Source organism: Oncorhynchus gorbuscha, linkage group LG18 (genome assembly GCF_021184085.1).
Source record: "Oncorhynchus gorbuscha isolate QuinsamMale2020 ecotype Even-year linkage group LG18, OgorEven_v1.0, whole genome shotgun sequence".
Taxonomy (NCBI): Eukaryota; Metazoa; Chordata; class Actinopteri; order Salmoniformes; family Salmonidae; genus Oncorhynchus; species Oncorhynchus gorbuscha.
This window is the reverse complement of record NC_060190.1, coordinates 22934520-22950887: the sequence shown is the minus strand read 5'-3', so window position 1 is coordinate 22950887 and position 16368 is coordinate 22934520. Positions and strand designations below refer to the sequence as shown.

The 16368-nt window shown below is 41.9% G+C and overlaps 1 protein-coding gene across 2 annotated transcripts in view; it reads right to left on the bottom strand.

Annotated features, from left to right (window-relative positions):
- The window catches only part of LOC124003879 (voltage-dependent calcium channel subunit alpha-2/delta-2-like), a 98028-nt gene that overhangs the window by 21208 nt on the left and 60452 nt on the right, over positions 1 to 16368 (bottom strand). Inside the window, exons 5-15 of one of the 2 annotated variants that reach the window (XM_046312509.1) lie at positions 12700 to 12744; positions 12403 to 12541; positions 9466 to 9597; positions 8282 to 8339; positions 8140 to 8190; positions 7925 to 8024; positions 7213 to 7374; positions 1710 to 1820; positions 1350 to 1428; positions 967 to 1016; positions 410 to 499 (exon numbers count right to left, since the gene is read on the bottom strand). In XM_046312509.1, coding sequence (XP_046168465.1) covers positions 410 to 499; positions 967 to 1016; positions 1350 to 1428; positions 1710 to 1820; positions 7213 to 7374; positions 7925 to 8024; positions 8140 to 8190; positions 8282 to 8339; positions 9466 to 9597; positions 12403 to 12541; positions 12700 to 12744 — 1017 coding nt within the window. The remainder of the gene's footprint in view (positions 1 to 409; positions 500 to 966; positions 1017 to 1349; positions 1429 to 1709; positions 1821 to 7212; positions 7375 to 7924; positions 8025 to 8139; positions 8191 to 8281; positions 8340 to 9465; positions 9598 to 12402; positions 12542 to 12699; positions 12745 to 16368) is intronic. The other variant, XM_046312510.1, reaches the window with a different exon arrangement.

Genomic DNA, 16368 nt, shown 5'->3' with positions numbered 1-16368 from the left:
AACATGTTTGATGCATGGTACCAGCTTGCTTTCAATGTTTCAACTCCAAATGGCGAGCTACTTTCCTTGTTTGTTGTGATTGAGTGGCAAAGACAAACCCAAAGCAAGACCCACCTCAAACCAAACCCCCAAGACAACTCTTGTTTGCCTTCAGTCATGGCCGCTAGCATTTCTTAATGAGCATTGATAACGAATGTGGCCAAAGCAGGAAGTGCAGTCGCCCTTTAAGCCCAATGTAGATGAATTAGCATGAGTGCCAGTCTGTTTGTGCTATCATGCCAACTCTTTGTCACTCAATGTCATACCAAACAGCGACTGACTGCAATGAAGTTGGCATGATTGCACAAACAGACTGGCATTCAGGCTATAGATTAGATATAGCTGAATGTTCAGAGCTAGGTGACCTCACCAAGGCATCCTGATAGACATTGGTCCACTGAACCTGCTTGGCACGGCTGCCTGCCAGGACCATGGGGCGGCCCAGCACATCCAGGTACTCCTGGTAACAACACACAGGAATAGCAAACAGTCAGGCATCAGCTGTGTAGCAATTCTGATGTTACACATTCTGTAGCTTGTGTCCCAAATGGCACTGTATTCCCGTTATAGTGCACTACTTTGGACCAGGGCACACAGTGCTCTCGTTAAAAGTAGTGCACTATGTAGAAAATAGGGTACCATTTGGTACGCCTCCATGCTGATGTTACACAGGAAACTGAAAAGTATTTCACATGACTACGTGCTGTTGCTGATGGAAAGATGCTCAGTGGAGTTTGTCTAACTTGATATCTTTGCCTGTCATCCAGCTGTAAGTGAAAACACTTCAGAGTAATAACCTCAGGGTAATAATATATACGCTACAGTAGAGTCCGTCTCCGGCAAACAACAACAATTCCAGGAAGCAGTGCCAGGAGGAGAACTGGCTGACCCAGGATCAGCTGTGGAAGAGGCACTAGACAAACCCACCTGGGTGTTAATCCTTATGGCACAGATGGAGCGGATCTCAAAATAGAAACCTAGAGGGAGAGCAGAGAGAGAGTTGGAGAGGAGAGAGAGAGGGGGGGGTAAAAAGAGAGATAGGAGGAGAAACAGAGCTCACAATTACGACACAGTTGAGGGAGTGAAGATGGATGTTGTGTATCAGGCGCTTATAACCTAGGCTAGGGGTTATAAACTGAAAGGCTACAGTAACTTCTCTTAAGCAAACAAGTGTCATGTTTATTAGGCCACAAGGAAATGAAAACGGCCATTTTGTTACAATCCCCTACTGCATCTATTTTTGGACAAGTTAAAAGGGATCTTCACTGATGCTGGGTAGGAAAAATAGCCCCTGCACAGATCCCACTCACCTTTATTGGCACACGCAATCCATTGCAAGGGTGTGACATCATAGTTGTGCTGCCCCACAGAGAATGTAAAGACCCGCACCTTAGGAGAAAGAGAATTCAAAGAACCCATTCATCTTTATTCTGGGACATTAACACAGAGATACACGGCCAACTGGGATGTCCATTGTGGTATCCTTTGACCAGAAATCCCATTTGGAAGATTCCTGTAATCAGGAGGAAATAAGCAGGAATGTTTTAAGCCCTGGTGACGCCTTTATGGAGTCCAAGAATGAAGTCATCAATAAATAAGGAAGAATGAAGTTACCAATGAAATAGTGATTGAAATGTTTTGTGTGTGTGTTTTGTTTCAGAGAAACAGACCGTTTTGTTGGGCCAATTGTACTGCTCAAAGATGTCCTGAGCTCGATCCTCCCCTCCATCAGTGAACAGCATGATTATTTTATTGCAGTGAGCTCGCGGGACATTCGTCTTCTAGAAAGAGAAACAGAAAGAGTGTGTGCTAACATGAATACAAAACACAGCAAGTGAATGATTAACGCAGAAAGTAAATATGTGACGAATAAAGCAGGCAAGAGGGCCAAAGGGCACCCTATTTAAAAATAGGGATCTGGTAAAAAGTAGTGCACTATATAGGGAATAAGATGAGCTGCTCCCCTAATATGGCTTTCACTATGATGCCCTACAAAGGCAATGAGCAGTAACTATGCAAACAGTGAAACTGAGAAAAGATTTCTTAAAGTGTATTTGCTGTCCAGCCAAATTCAGCAGGTTACAGGTAGATACAGAATGTGATAATGCACTGATGTATTATCTTATTATGAAGTAATGTGTTATGCATATCAACCATGACCACTGATTTGACCTATGACCCATAAAATGCAGATACTGCACTCTGCCTTTGTATGACCTTAAACAACTATACTGAACAAAAATAGAAACGCAACATGCAACAATTTCATCGATTTTACTGAGTTACAGTTCAGATAGGGAAATCAGTCCATATTAATAAATTAATTAGGCCCTAATCTATGGAATTCACATGACTGGGCAGGGGCGCAGCCATGAGTGGGTCTGGGAGGGCATAGGCCCACCCACTGGGGAGCCAGGCCTAGCCAATCAAAATGAGTTTCTCCAGTCAAAAGGGCTTTATTACAGAAATACTCCTCAGATCCCACAGGTAAAGAAGCCGGATGTGGAAGTCCTGGGCTGGCGAGGGTACAGGCCGGTTGGACGTACTGACAAATTATCTAAAACAACATTAGAGCCGGCTTTTGGTAGAGAAATGAACATTCAATTATCTGGCAACAGCCCTAGTGGACATTCCTGCAGTCAGCATGTCAATTGCATGCTCCCTCAAAATTTGAGACGTCTGTGACATTGTGTGGTATGACAAAACTGCACATTTTAGAGTGGCCTTTTATTTTCCCCAGAACAAGGTGCACCTGTGTAATGAACATGCTGTTTAATCAATTTTTGATATGCCACAACTGTCAGGTGGATGGATTATCTTGGCAAAGGAGAAATGCTCACTAACAGGGATGTAAACAAATTTGTGCATCAAATTTGAGAGAAATAATATTTTTGTGCGTATGGAACATTTCTGGGATCTTTTATTTCAGCTCATGAAACATGGGACCAATACTTTACATGTTGCATTTATATTTTTGTTCAGTATATATTGGTAATGCAAAGCAAAGTGCAATATCAACAATCTAAACATATTTATCCAACGTTTTGTTTTTCTGTTTGATGGAAACAGTTGGAGAGTTCTAACTACATTCCAACTGTATTTAATGGTTTTATGCTTTTCATGTTTTGTTGCATTTTCTCGCCATAAGTTACAAACTATTTCATCACAGAAATGTTTATACTTTTAAGAAATGTTTGACTTTGTCATTTTCTTTGTTAACTAGTTTTTACATTTAGTTTGCTATCTTTCTTACCATTGTAGGCTCTGCCCTAGTTTATGTGCTCTCTATCACCTCTGGGTCCGCATGGCAAATGGCCAGGAACACAAGGAAGGCACAAAGGACAATGCCTTCACCTCTGGGTCCACATGGCAAATGGCCAGGAACACAAGGAAGGCAAAAAGAACAATGCCTTCACCTCTGGGTCCACATGGCAAATGGCCAGGAACACAAGGAAGGCACAAAGGACAATGCCTAAGGACTAGACAGCCATTTCCCTTATGAGGAGCCAACATGTTATACTCTCTGTTACAGTATACAGAGGACTGACTATTGAATGTGTGATATAATAATACTATAGTATCCATGTTTGGTATCTATCTGAAATGTGTTCACTGAGGATAACTCTGATGCTATCTATATGGATGTATGGTCTCTGTAGTAACTTGTATCTATAAAGGGTGAACTCTAAATGACTCTATGCAAGAGTTTTATGGTCGTCTCTGGAATTGGTCTCATCCCCACACAAACCTTTAGAATCTATGCTGTCACACCCTGTGGAGATTGGGCTTGGTGGTCAGGTCACGCTAAACTTGGTATCGTTTGATTGGTCTATGATGGTTGGTTGTGGGTTGAAAGAGTTTCAGCTGAAGATGTTATGGATGGAATTAAATTCCTTTGTCCTCTCTCTTATCCTGTTTCCAGTCTATGGAGGAAAGTTGATCAATTCTCATTTCCCAGGCTTCTAGGGCTCTGGTCAAGTAGGCATCTCTTTGCTCATGCTTTGTCTTGTAAATTAACCTTAGGATTTATATGCCTAGAATTAGGTTTTGTTAATGTCAGTATTGCTGTCACGACTTCCGCCGAAGTCGGTCCCTCTCCTTGTTTGGGCGGTGTTCGGCGGTCGACGTCATCAACCTTCTAGCCATCATGTCACGCCTTGGTCTTAGTATTTTGTGTTTTCTTTAATTATTTGGTCAGGCCAGGGTGTGACATGGGTTTATGTTGTTGTATTTCGTATTGGGGTTTTTGTATTATTGGGATTGCGGTTGAGTAGGGGTGTTGTATGGGCTTGGCTGCCTGAGGCGGTTCTCAATCAGAGTCAGGTGATTCTCATTGTCTCTGATTGGGAACCGTATTTAGGTAGCCTGGTTTCGCTTTATATTTCGTGGGTGATTGTTCCTGTCTCTGTGTAGTGTTCACCAGATAGGCTGTATTAGGTTTCACGTTCCGTTTGTTGTTTTTGTATTTATGAGTTATTTCATGTATCGTTCCGTTTTCCTTCATTAAAGATCCTGAGTAACAACCACGCTGCATTTTGGTCCGACTCTCTTTCTACAAACGAAGAATGACGTTACACATCACTGATCTATTTATCATTTTCCATTGGTTTTGTCTTGTATTCCTTCACACCTGGTTCCAATCCCATGAATTACATGTTGTGTATTTAACACTCTGTGTCCCCTCATGTCCTTGTCTGGGATTGTTTGTTTGTATGTTCGTGTATTATGTATTGGTGCGCGAAGGGTTCTTGTACCCACTTTTATTTATTTGGTATTTTGGTTTTGGAGTTTTGTTATAGTTTATTAAATGACTCCATTTATACCAAGTTCGATTCTCCTGCGCCTGACTTCCCTGCCACCTACACACACGTTGTTACAATTGCCTTGTAATTTAAGTATGTGAATCCGTTAATTTTACAAAGTTATTGCACATGGTTTTACTATAATGTTAAACGGTATTCAGTTATTCAGTTTATTAACCTTTGATCATATTAATTGCAAACTCTTTACAAATTACAAATTGCATGTGATGTACAGTTGAAGTCGGAAGTTTACATTCACTTCAGCCAAATACATTTAAACTCCGTTTTTCACAATTCCTGATATTTGATCCAAGTAAAAATTCCCTGTCTTAGGTCAGTTAGGATCACCACTTTATTTTAAGAATGTGAAATGTCAGAACAATAGCAGAGAGAATGATTTATTTGAGCTTTTATTTCTTTCATCACATTCCCAGTGTGTCAGAAGTTTACATATATTCAATTAGTATTTGGTAGCATTGCCTTTAAATTGTTTAACTTGTGTCAAACGTTTCAGGTAGCCTTCCACAAGCTTCCCACAACAAGTTGGGTGAATTCTGGCCCATTCCTCCTGACAGAGCTGGTGTAACTGAGTCAGGCTTGTAGGCCTCCTTGCTCGCACACGCTTTTTCAGTTCTGCCCACAAATTTTCTATGGGATTGAGGTCAGGGCTTTGTTATGGCCAGTCCGATACCTTGACTTTGTTGTTCTTAAGCCATTTTGCCACAACTTTGGAAGTATACTTGGGGTCATTGTCCATTTTGAAGAGCCATTTGCGACCAAGCTTTAACTTCCTGACTGATGTTTTGAGATGTTGCTTTAATATATTCACATAATTTCCCTTCCTCATGACGCCATATATTTTGTGAAGTGCACCAGTCCCTCCTGCAGCAAAGCACCCCCACAACATGATGCTGCCACCCCCGTACTTCACGGTTGGGATGGTGTTCTTCGGCTTGCAAGCCTCCCCCTTTTTCCTCCAAACAAAAAGATGGTCATTATGGCCAAACAGTTCTATTTTTGTTTCATCACACCAGAGGACATTTCTCCAAAAAGTAAGATCTTTGTCCCCATGTGCAGTTGCAAACCATAGTCTGGCTTTTTTATGGCGATTTTGGAGCAGTGGCTTCTTCCTTGCTGAGCGGCCTTTCAGGTTATGTCGATATAGGACTCGTTTTACTGTGGATATAGATACTTTGTACCTGTTTCCTCCAGCATCTTCACAAGGTCCTTTGATGTTATTCTGGGATTGATTTGCACATTTCGCACCAAAGTACGTTCATCTCTAGGAGACAGAACGCGTCTCCTTCCTGAGCGGTATGACGGCTGCGTGGTCCCATGGTGTTTTAACTTGCGTACTATTGTTTGTACAGATGAACGTGGTACCTTCAGGTGTTTGGAAATTGCTCCCAAGGATGAACCAGACTTGTGGAGGTCTACAATTTATTTTCTGAGGTCTTAGCTGATTTCTTTTCATCTTCCCATGAAGTCAAGCAAATAGGCACTGAGTTTGAAGGTAGACCTTGAAATACATCCACAGGTACACCTCCAATTGACTCAAATGATGTCCCTGAGCCTATCAGAAGCATCTAAAGCCATGACATAATTTTCTGGAATTCTCCAAGCTGTTAAAAGGCAAAGTCAACTTATGGTGTGTAAACTTCTGACCCACTGGAATTGTGATACAGTGAATTATAAGTGAAATAATGTGTCTGTAAACAATTGTTGGAAAACTTACTTGTGTCATGCACAAAGTAGATGTCCTAACCGACTTGCCAAAACTATAGTTTGTTAACAAGAAATGTGTGGAGTGGTTGAAAAACCAGTTTTAATGACTCCAACCAAAGTGTATGTAAACTTCCGACTTCAACTGTATATATAATATGCAAATACACTGAGTGTACAAAACGTTACTACAAAGTCTGATTTCGGTCAAAATTTTAAGAAAATGTGGTTACTGATGTTTGCAATCGTACGGCATTACACTCTCAGCCGTCTCTTATCCCCAGGTGCACATTTGTTAACTAACGCACAGGGTGATTTAAAGGAAGGCAAGGTTGATACTGTAACTGTAAAGTATATTTAACCAATAAGGCAAGGGGGGTGTGGTATATGGCCAATATACCACGGCTAAGGGCTGTTCTTAGGCACGATGCATCGCGGAGTCATTGAGAGCCACTCTTAAATGTTCTGCTGGTTGTCCTGTTATCTGTAATGAAATGTCCTTCGTGTGTTTGCTCAAAGAACAAAATTGCAAGCACACACATTTTCTTTGGAAAATGTCCTTGTCTATTTCATAGTAGAAGCCATAAAGAATTGGGCATCACTTGTACAGAATGCGGTCGTTCAGAGTGTTGAGCCTGGAGTCATTTACGTTTAGTAGCTGATTGAAGGCAAAGTGGAAACCAGACTTGTAGTCTGTGGTGCCTTTAGCTTGCATGAGCTTTACAGCCTCTTTGAAGATCTTCTTGTTGCGAACGTTGGCCTGGACCAGGTGTTTGAAGCAAGGGACCACTGCCTCTGCCTTTTCATTAAACTGAAACAAGAAAGGAGAGAGAAAGACAGAGCAGAAGTGGGATTGAGGAACAACAATGAGAGAGCAGGCTAGATAGAGAGCAAGAGATAAAGACAGTGAGAGAGCAGGCTAGATAGAGAGCAAGAGATAAAGACAGTGAGAGAGCAGGCTAGATAGAGAGCAAGAGATAAAGACAGTGAGAGAGCAGGCTAGATAGAGAGCAAGAGATAAAGACAGTGAGAGAGCAGGCGAGATAGACAGCAAGAGATAAAGACAGTGAGAGAGCAGGCGAGATAGAGAGCAAGAGATAAAGACAGTGAGAGAGCAGGCGAGATAGATAGCAAGAGATAAAGACTGTTAGTGAAGGAGGAAATTGGTTATGAACAAATGAATAACCATTCATATGAGTGATTGCTGTGTTGTTTAAGGTTGTGCAACATGTTTTATGCTGATGTCTATGAAAATAGTACGAAATAGAATTCTACACACACAAAAAAGGAATGTATAACCAATGAAATGTCAATCCCAGGTGTAACTACAGTAACTACCACAGTATCACAGACACACTCACCCTGGCCACGTTGACATAGTCGTCATCAGACAGAGTGTCCAGCATCTCCATCACTGATGACTTGATCAGCTTCAAAGTGAGGCCGCTCACACTGCCACTCCTGAGGGGGGACAGGTATCATGAGACACACACACACACACACACACTGCACTCTCTTATAATGTAACCAGTCATTTTGGTACTAAGTTATTGGAACTTTAAATGAGACAACTCACACATCAACGAGTATGATCATGTCTTTGGGGGATGAAGCCCCTTGGATGTACCTTGTGAAAAAGAATGAAGAATTCTCAAAATGAACTCTTCAGCCATAATCTAAATCAATTATTAAAAGAGAACAGAATAGGTAACACATACCATGGCCTTCTCCTCACATCATAAAGGTCGATCTTATCAGGGGCCCTCCACGGTGTGGCTACAGATAAGGCAATAAAAACATATAGAATAGTAACTTTCAGTTTTTATTTTCCCCTACCAGTATGCCACCAGACGATAATGTTTGATATATATAAGACAATGGGAGCAAATATTGTATTTACATTTCATAGGTTTTCTGGTATGACTTTCCTTTGAGTTTTTGTAACCTTCAAGTAAAGCCCTCTTTGAGGAAGTAGATGCTTAAAGGACCAGTGCAAAAACCTGACTTTCCTGTGTTTTATATATATTTCCACACCATGAGGTTGGAATAACACTGTGAAATTGTGAAAATTATGAGAATGCATAAGAGCTGTTTGCAGTAAATTAGTTAGTAGACTAAGAGAGTTCCAAACCTCTCTGCCAGTAACAGCTAGTTTTCCCCTCCCCACTCAGACCCCTCCCAGACAGTCCTAGCAAAACTCTAGCTTGAGAAATTGTTCTTTGCCAAAAATATATTTTAGTTTATTTTTTACAATTTGAATTGAAACAAATCACAGTAAGGTACTTCATTGTTGCCTAGAAATGATAGATAAATCACAGGTTTATAGCTAGAAACTCAGTGAGTGCATCCCACATGGTACCCTATTCCCAAAATACTGTAGTGCAGTACTAGGGGCCTTGGTAAAAAATAGTGGACAATAAAGGGAATAGGGTGCCCTGGTTAAAAATAAGGCACTATAAAGGAATAGGGTGACATTTGGGATGCAGATATATGAGACAGAGGGGGGTTATTATGGAACACTTCAATTGTGCAGACTTGCTGACATTAAACTTAGTTTCACAACCCAGCATATTTCCAAACATTCATATAACCAATTCACATTTAAGTAAACTCGTATTGCTTTACAGTATATTGCATTGTTGTACAGGAAAGGACCAAAGACATCCTATAATTATAATAAGGACATCCTGTATTCCTCCTGTATTCCTGTAATAAGGGCATCCTGTACTCCTGTAATAAGCCCGGGATAAAACCCGGGTCTGTAGTGATGCCACAAGCACTGCGATGCAGTGCCTTAGACGACTGCGCCACTCGGGAGGCCCTATGTATTCCTGTAATAAGGGCATCCTGTATTCCTGTAATGAGGGCGTCCTGTATGTCCTGTAATAAGAACATCATGTACCTGGGTAGTAGCGAGTGACCCCAGTGGCGCTACCAAATGCCTGCCAGAGTAGTGAAGGATCCTCTTGACTGTTCTCCATAAACACCTTCTCCAGCGCCTGGGTCCAGTTCAGCTCATTTAGAATCACTGGGGCTGAAGGGAAAGACCAGGTAGAAGACGGATTGGTCTCACTTACAGTGCCTATAGAACGTTTACACCCCCTTGAACTTTTTCACATTTTGTTGTGTTACAAAGTGGGATTAAACTGGATTTAATTGCAATTTTTTGTCAACGATCTACACAAAATACTCTAATGTCAAATTGAAAGAAAAATTATACATATTTTTAAAAGATTAATGAAAACTAAAACACTAATATGCCTTGATTAGATAAGTATTCACCTCCTGAGTCAATACATGCTAGAAACACCTTTGGCAGCGATTACAGATGACTCTTGGGTAATTCTCAGAAGAGCTTTGCCCACTGTATTGTGCAATATTTGCCCATTAATCTGTTGGAGACTATTTGACTTGAGCTCGTTTTAGTTGCATAATGAGTCCGTTTATAATTTCATAATCCCATTATCAGTAGTAATACATTGTTATTGGTTAGGATGTTGGAGCTGGAGAGTGTTATTGCAGCAACAAAGGGAAGTCCAGAAAGTATTTTAATGTCCAGATACACTACATGACCAAAAGTATGTGAACAACTCATTCCAAAATCATGAGCATTAATATGGAGTTGGTCCCCCCTTTATTGTTATAACAGCCTCAACTCTTCTTGGAAGGTTTTCCACTAGATGTTGGAATATTGAAGCGGGGCCTTGCTTCCATTCAGCCACAAGAGCAGTAGTGAGGTCAGCACTGATGTTGGGCGATTAAGTCTGGCTCGCAGACTGCGTTCCAATTCATCCCAAAGGTGTTCGATGGGGTTCAGGTTAGGGCTCTGTGCAGGCCAGCCAACTTCTTCCACACCAATCTCGACAAACCATTTCTGTATGGACCTCGGTTTGTGCATGTGGGCATTGTAATTTGAAACAGGAAAGGGCCTTCCCCCAAACTGTTGCCACAAAGTTGGAAGGACAGAATCGTCTAGAATGTCATTGTATGCTGTAGCGTTAAGATTTTCCTTCACTGGAACTAAGGGACCTAGCCCAAACCATGAAAAACATCCCCAGATTCCTCCTCTACCAACCTTTACAGTTGGCACTATGCATTGGGGCAGGTAGTGTTCTCCTGGCATCCGCCAAACTCAGATTTGTCCGTCGGACTGCCACATGGTGAAGTATGATCCATCACTCCAGAGAACACGTTTCCCCTGCTGCAGAGTCCAATGGCAGCGAGCTTTACACCACTCCAACCAACGCTTGGGATTGTACATGGTGATCTTAGGCTTGTGTGCGGCTGCTCGGCCATGGAAACCCATTTCATGAAGCTCACGACAAACAGTTATTGTGTTGACGTAGTGAGTGTTGCAACCGAGGACAGATGTTTTTTTTATGTGCTACGCGCTTCAGGACTCGGTGGTCCCGTTCTGTGAGCTTGTCTGGCCTACCACTTTGTGTCCACTTCACAATAACAGCAGTTACAGTTGACCGGGGTAGCTATACCAGCACATAAATTTGACAAACTGACTTGTTGGTGCCACGTTCAAAGTCACTGAGATCTTCAGTAAGGCCATTCTACTGCCAATGTTTGTCTATGGAGATTGCATGGCGGTGTGCTCGATTTTATATGCCTGTCAGCAATGGGTGTGGCTGAAATAGCCGAAACTACTCATTTGAAGGGGTGTCCATGTACTTTGTATATATATTGTAGGTCATTGTCCTCCTGAAAGGTGAATTCCTCTTTTAGTGTCTGGTGTAAAGTGGACTGAAGCAGGTTTTCCTAGGATTTTGCTTGTGCTTAGCTCCATCCCTTTTCTTTTCATTCTGAAAAAGCCCTCAGTCTTTGCCGATGTCAAGCATACCTATACCATGATGCAACTACACCATGCTTGATGTGTGTGGGTGGTTTAATACATCATCCACAGCATAATTATTAACTTGACCATGCTTAAAGATATATTCAATGTCTGATTTATTATTGGTACCCATCTACCAATCACTTCCCTTTTCTTTATGAGGCTTTCGAAAAGCTCCCTGGTCTTTGATTTTAAATCTGTGATTGAAATCTTTTACTTCTGAACTCATTTAGACTTGCCTAATTAACGGGGTGAATACTTATGTAACGGCTATATTTTTGTTATTTATTTATTAATTTGTAAAAATTAGTAGAATATTTTTTGACTTTGACAATATGGAGTATTTTGTGAAGATCAATGATGAAAAAATACAACTAAATATAATTCATTCGCACTTTTTAACGAAAAAAAAATGTGAAAAAGTTCAAGGGGGTGAAGACATTTTATAGGCTCTGTACCTGTGAAGGAGCATGGTGTGGCGGTAGTGTTGCAGTCTCCTAAGCGCATAATCCCACCTCTACCGCCACAACATTTCTGTTCTCTAGTGCTTGACATGGGCAGGAGCTCCCTGGAGAGGAATTACAAGCACCTCAAATGTTGTGCTACTTGAGCTCTTGTTCCTCTTATAGAATATTAACTCAAAAGTATTGTGGAGCTCCTGCACCTAAATATAAACAGTACTGGCACCCAAAATTGAGTACCGGTACCTATTGAGTCCAAGTCAAGCACTGCTGTTCTCCCCTCTTCTAACTTGTAAACATTATACTTTCCACCTGTCTAAATTAAGATTGAAAAACACTCTAGCCTTTTACACACACAAAGCATTTGGTATGGAGTTTTTCTGCACCCCAAAAATTATCACAAGCATAAATGTGTTGTAAAACAGTTGTACTACCCAAGTGTGTACAGGGCCATAGTCTCAACTGAGCAGCAAATGACTGCTAAATAACATAATAACAAGACATTCATTGTCCATTGCACTAATGAGAAACTCACCTCCTTTGTAGATGTCTGTGGGGATCTGAACGGCTGTGAAGGAGTAGTTGACCTTGTTTTTGAAGTTAGGGTCATACACAAACTCCACCTGTAGTGGAGGGCTCACTGTTTCCCCATCACCATCTTGCAGGGAGTACTGCTAACACACGTACACACGTAGATACACGCACACACACACACACACAGACACACAAACACACACAATATTACTACCACTTCATTCTTCAACAGATTTCAAAAGCTTTATCAACAAATGAGAGAGGATGTGTAGAAATTAGCTTTTCACTTTCTACTCACATAGTCTAGCTCTGCCTTGGAATCATAATACGTCATGTTCCACTCCTGGTAGAGAGCAAAACAAAACAGACATATAACATGGGTGATGACAAGTTGGCCTAGAGTTGCAAGGCTAACGGTAATTTATCATAGATCTGGAATTGTAAGTAATTTTGGTAATTAACAGGTAATCTATGATAACTTTGGAAATTTATAAAAATGTATTCATTTATAATAGTCATTTTTTGTATGTGTCCATATTGACCTTGAGTTTCTAGTGGATAGACTATATAGTTCAAGTGAAAATAGCCTAATTAATGGAAAAAAAGCATCTAGTCAACAATGGCATTATTTTCAATGAACCAAGCAACTTTTCCAAATATTGACTTTTTTCACAACTACCACCAGTTTGTCGCCAAAACATTTAAAACAAATACATATTGAGATAGTAAAATAAATTAAAGTATGTCAAAAAGTACATAGGATATTTAATGCTGAAAACCTCACAAACACCAACGGTATTCACTAAGTTAATGGTTTATATTTAGGATAATGTTTTACAGCTTTGTCATTTTATTTTATTTGACCTATATTATATATTTTACATGTGATACGGCCTCACAGAGGATCAGACATAAATACAGACACCTGTGATTATCTGGAATATCTAAAAAGGCTCTAGATGTAATCTGATCAAATAAAATAAAAACTTGAAAGTTACCAAACTTCTGGTAGTTTGCTGGTAAACTTGTAAAGTTTCCAGGAATATTCCCTCCCTGGGCAACCCTAAGTTTGACACAATCTTATAATAGGGTAACCAGAGTTAACGACCCTACTCCCTCAACAAGTATAAAATAAATAGGAAATGCTCATCTAAATCAAAATGTCCTGCTGTCATGAAGGAACACCACAAACTACACCCCTGTATTTCATATACATGATACACCCACGACTGAATACGACAGTGTGGTAAAACCCACGGAATCATCCAACCAAACTCTTTTTTTTGGTGCATAAAGATGGGAAGAGTTGTTACTTGTGAGCTCTGCTGGTTCATACACAGAGAGTGAGCCGGTGGTGGTGAGGCTCACAGAGGGAGTCACTGCTGCTGGGAGGGCTGGGGTGGGGTGGTGTAGCGGGGGAGGGAGGGAGGGAGGATGGGGGATGAGTCCACAGGCCCTGTCCTACCTCAATGGCCTAATGGACCAAACCATGTGGAAAAGTGGAATGTCAATGTGTGTAGGACTCAGCAGTGCTCCCCCCGGCTGAGCTGGCCATGCTTATTTTTTGCTACACCCGCAATAACATCTGATTAATATGTGTATGTGTCCAACAAAATTTGATATGATTTTGTCCGCGCTGCCAGTTACAGCTCCAGCTATCCCAGCCCAGCACTGTCGAACCAGCTCATCCTTGAGCTCCGTCCTCTGCCCCTGACTGGTGATCTCAGGTGATCTCATCCTGGCTGTAATAATGAATAATGTGTGTAAGGATGGATGATAGATGATGCAGTGTGGCGTGGGATGAGCGCAATCTAATCTTTGCAAATCTGAGTAGATTACTAGGAAATAGTACTATTGGACTCCAGCGGCTGCAGTGGTGGTAAACAGACATGGTGGTAAACCTTTGAGTTTCATGGTGAATAAGGGGGGCCTGGAATCTGATGAGAAGAAGAAGAGGAAGAATACATGGGACTTATAAAGTGCTTATCAAGGACCCAAAGTCACTTTACAATTGTAGATACAAAACAAAAAACAACAGATATCCAAAGAAAACAATGACAAACTAAAAAGCAGGGAGGAAATCATGAAACAAAGAGAAGGGGGGTAGAGCTCAAGGAAGGGTAAGAGTGTGATGTGTCAGTGTATGAGTGAACCAGCAGGTGTTGTGTGTGTGTGTGGGGGTGTTCTTGGTTTTACTATCCTTGTGGGGACCAGAAGTCCTCACAAGGATAGTAAAACCAGGAAAATTCGGACAAGTGGGAACATTTAGCCGGTCACCACATTAAAAGGCTATTTTAGACAGCAGTGGTGTAAAGAGGGGGGTTGATCTGAGGACCCATGCCAAATCTTTTCATTCTCCTGAGGGGGAATAGGTTTTGTCGTGCCCTCTTCACGACTGTCTGGTGTGCTTGGACCATGTTAGTTTGTTGGTGATGTGGACACCAAGGAACTTGAAACTCTCATCCTGCTCCACTGCAGCCCTGTCGATGAAAATAGGGGCATACCCAGTCCTCTTTTTCCTGTAGTCCACAATCATCTCCTTTGTCTTGATCACATTGAGGGAGAGGTTGTTGTCCTGGCACCACATGGCCAGGTCTCTGACCTCCTCCCTATAGGCTGTCTCGTTGTTGTCGGTGATCAGGCCTACAACTGTTGTGCCATCAGCAATATTAATGATGGTGTCAGAGTAGTGCCTGGCCATGCAGTCATGAGTGAACACGGAGTACAGGAGGGGACTGAGCACGCACTCCTGAGGGGCCCCTGTGTTGAGGATCGGCATGGCGGATGTGTTGTTACCTACCCTTACCACCTGGGGGCGGCCCGTCGGGAAGTCCAGGATCCAGTTGCAGAGGGAGGTGTTTAGTCCCAGGGTCCTTAGCTTAGTGATGAGCTTTGAGGGCACTATGGTGTTGAACGCTGAGCTGTCGTCAATGAATAGCATTCTCACATAGGTGTTCCTTTTGTCCTGGTGGGAACGGGCAGTGTGGAGTGCAATAGAGATTGCATCATCTGTGGATCTGTTGGGGCGGTATGCAAACTGGAGTGAGTCTAAGGTTTCTGAGAGTATAGTGTTGATACGAGCCATGACCAGCCTTTCAAAGCACTTCATGGCTACAGAGACGAGTGCTACGGGTCGGTAGACATTTAGGCAGGTTACCTAGGTGTTCCTGGACACAGGCACTATGGTGGTCTGCTTAAAACATGTTGGTATTACAGACTCAGACAAGGAGGGGTTGAAAATGTCAGTGAAGTCACTTGCCAGTTGGTCAGCACATTCTTGCAGTACACGTCCTGGTAATCCGTCTGGCCCTGCGGCCTTGTGAATGTTGACCTGTTTAAAGATCTTATTCAATTTGGCTGCAGAGAGCGTGATCACACAGTCTTTCGGAACAGCTGGTGGTCTCATGCATGTTTCAATGTTATTTGCCTCGAAGCGAGAATAGAAGTAGTTTAGCTCATCTGGTAGCCTCGTTGTCTATAAATGTAGAAAGTTCTGCACTGTTGCTACTCTCCCTAGGAGTGATCATCCTGCAAACATGCCTGCAAGAGCACAGCACAGAATGCTTAATGAGGTTAAGAAGAATCCTAGAGTGTCAGCTAAAGACTTACAGAAATCTCTGGAACATGCTAACATCTCTGTTGACGAGTCTACGATATGTAAAAATATTAAACAAGAATGGTGTTCATGGGAGGACACCATGGAAGAAGCCACTGCTATACAAAAAACATTGCTGCACGTATGCAGTTTGCAAAAGTGCACCTGAAGGTTCCACAGCGCTACTGGCAAAATATTCTGTGGACAGATGAAACTACAGTTGAGTTGATTGGAAGGAACACAACACTATGTTTTGAAAAAAAAGGCACAGCACACCAACATCAAAACCTCATCCCAACTGTAAAGTATGGTGGAGGGAGCATCCTGGTTTGGGGCTGCTTTGCTGCCTCAGGGCCTTGGACAGCTTGCTAT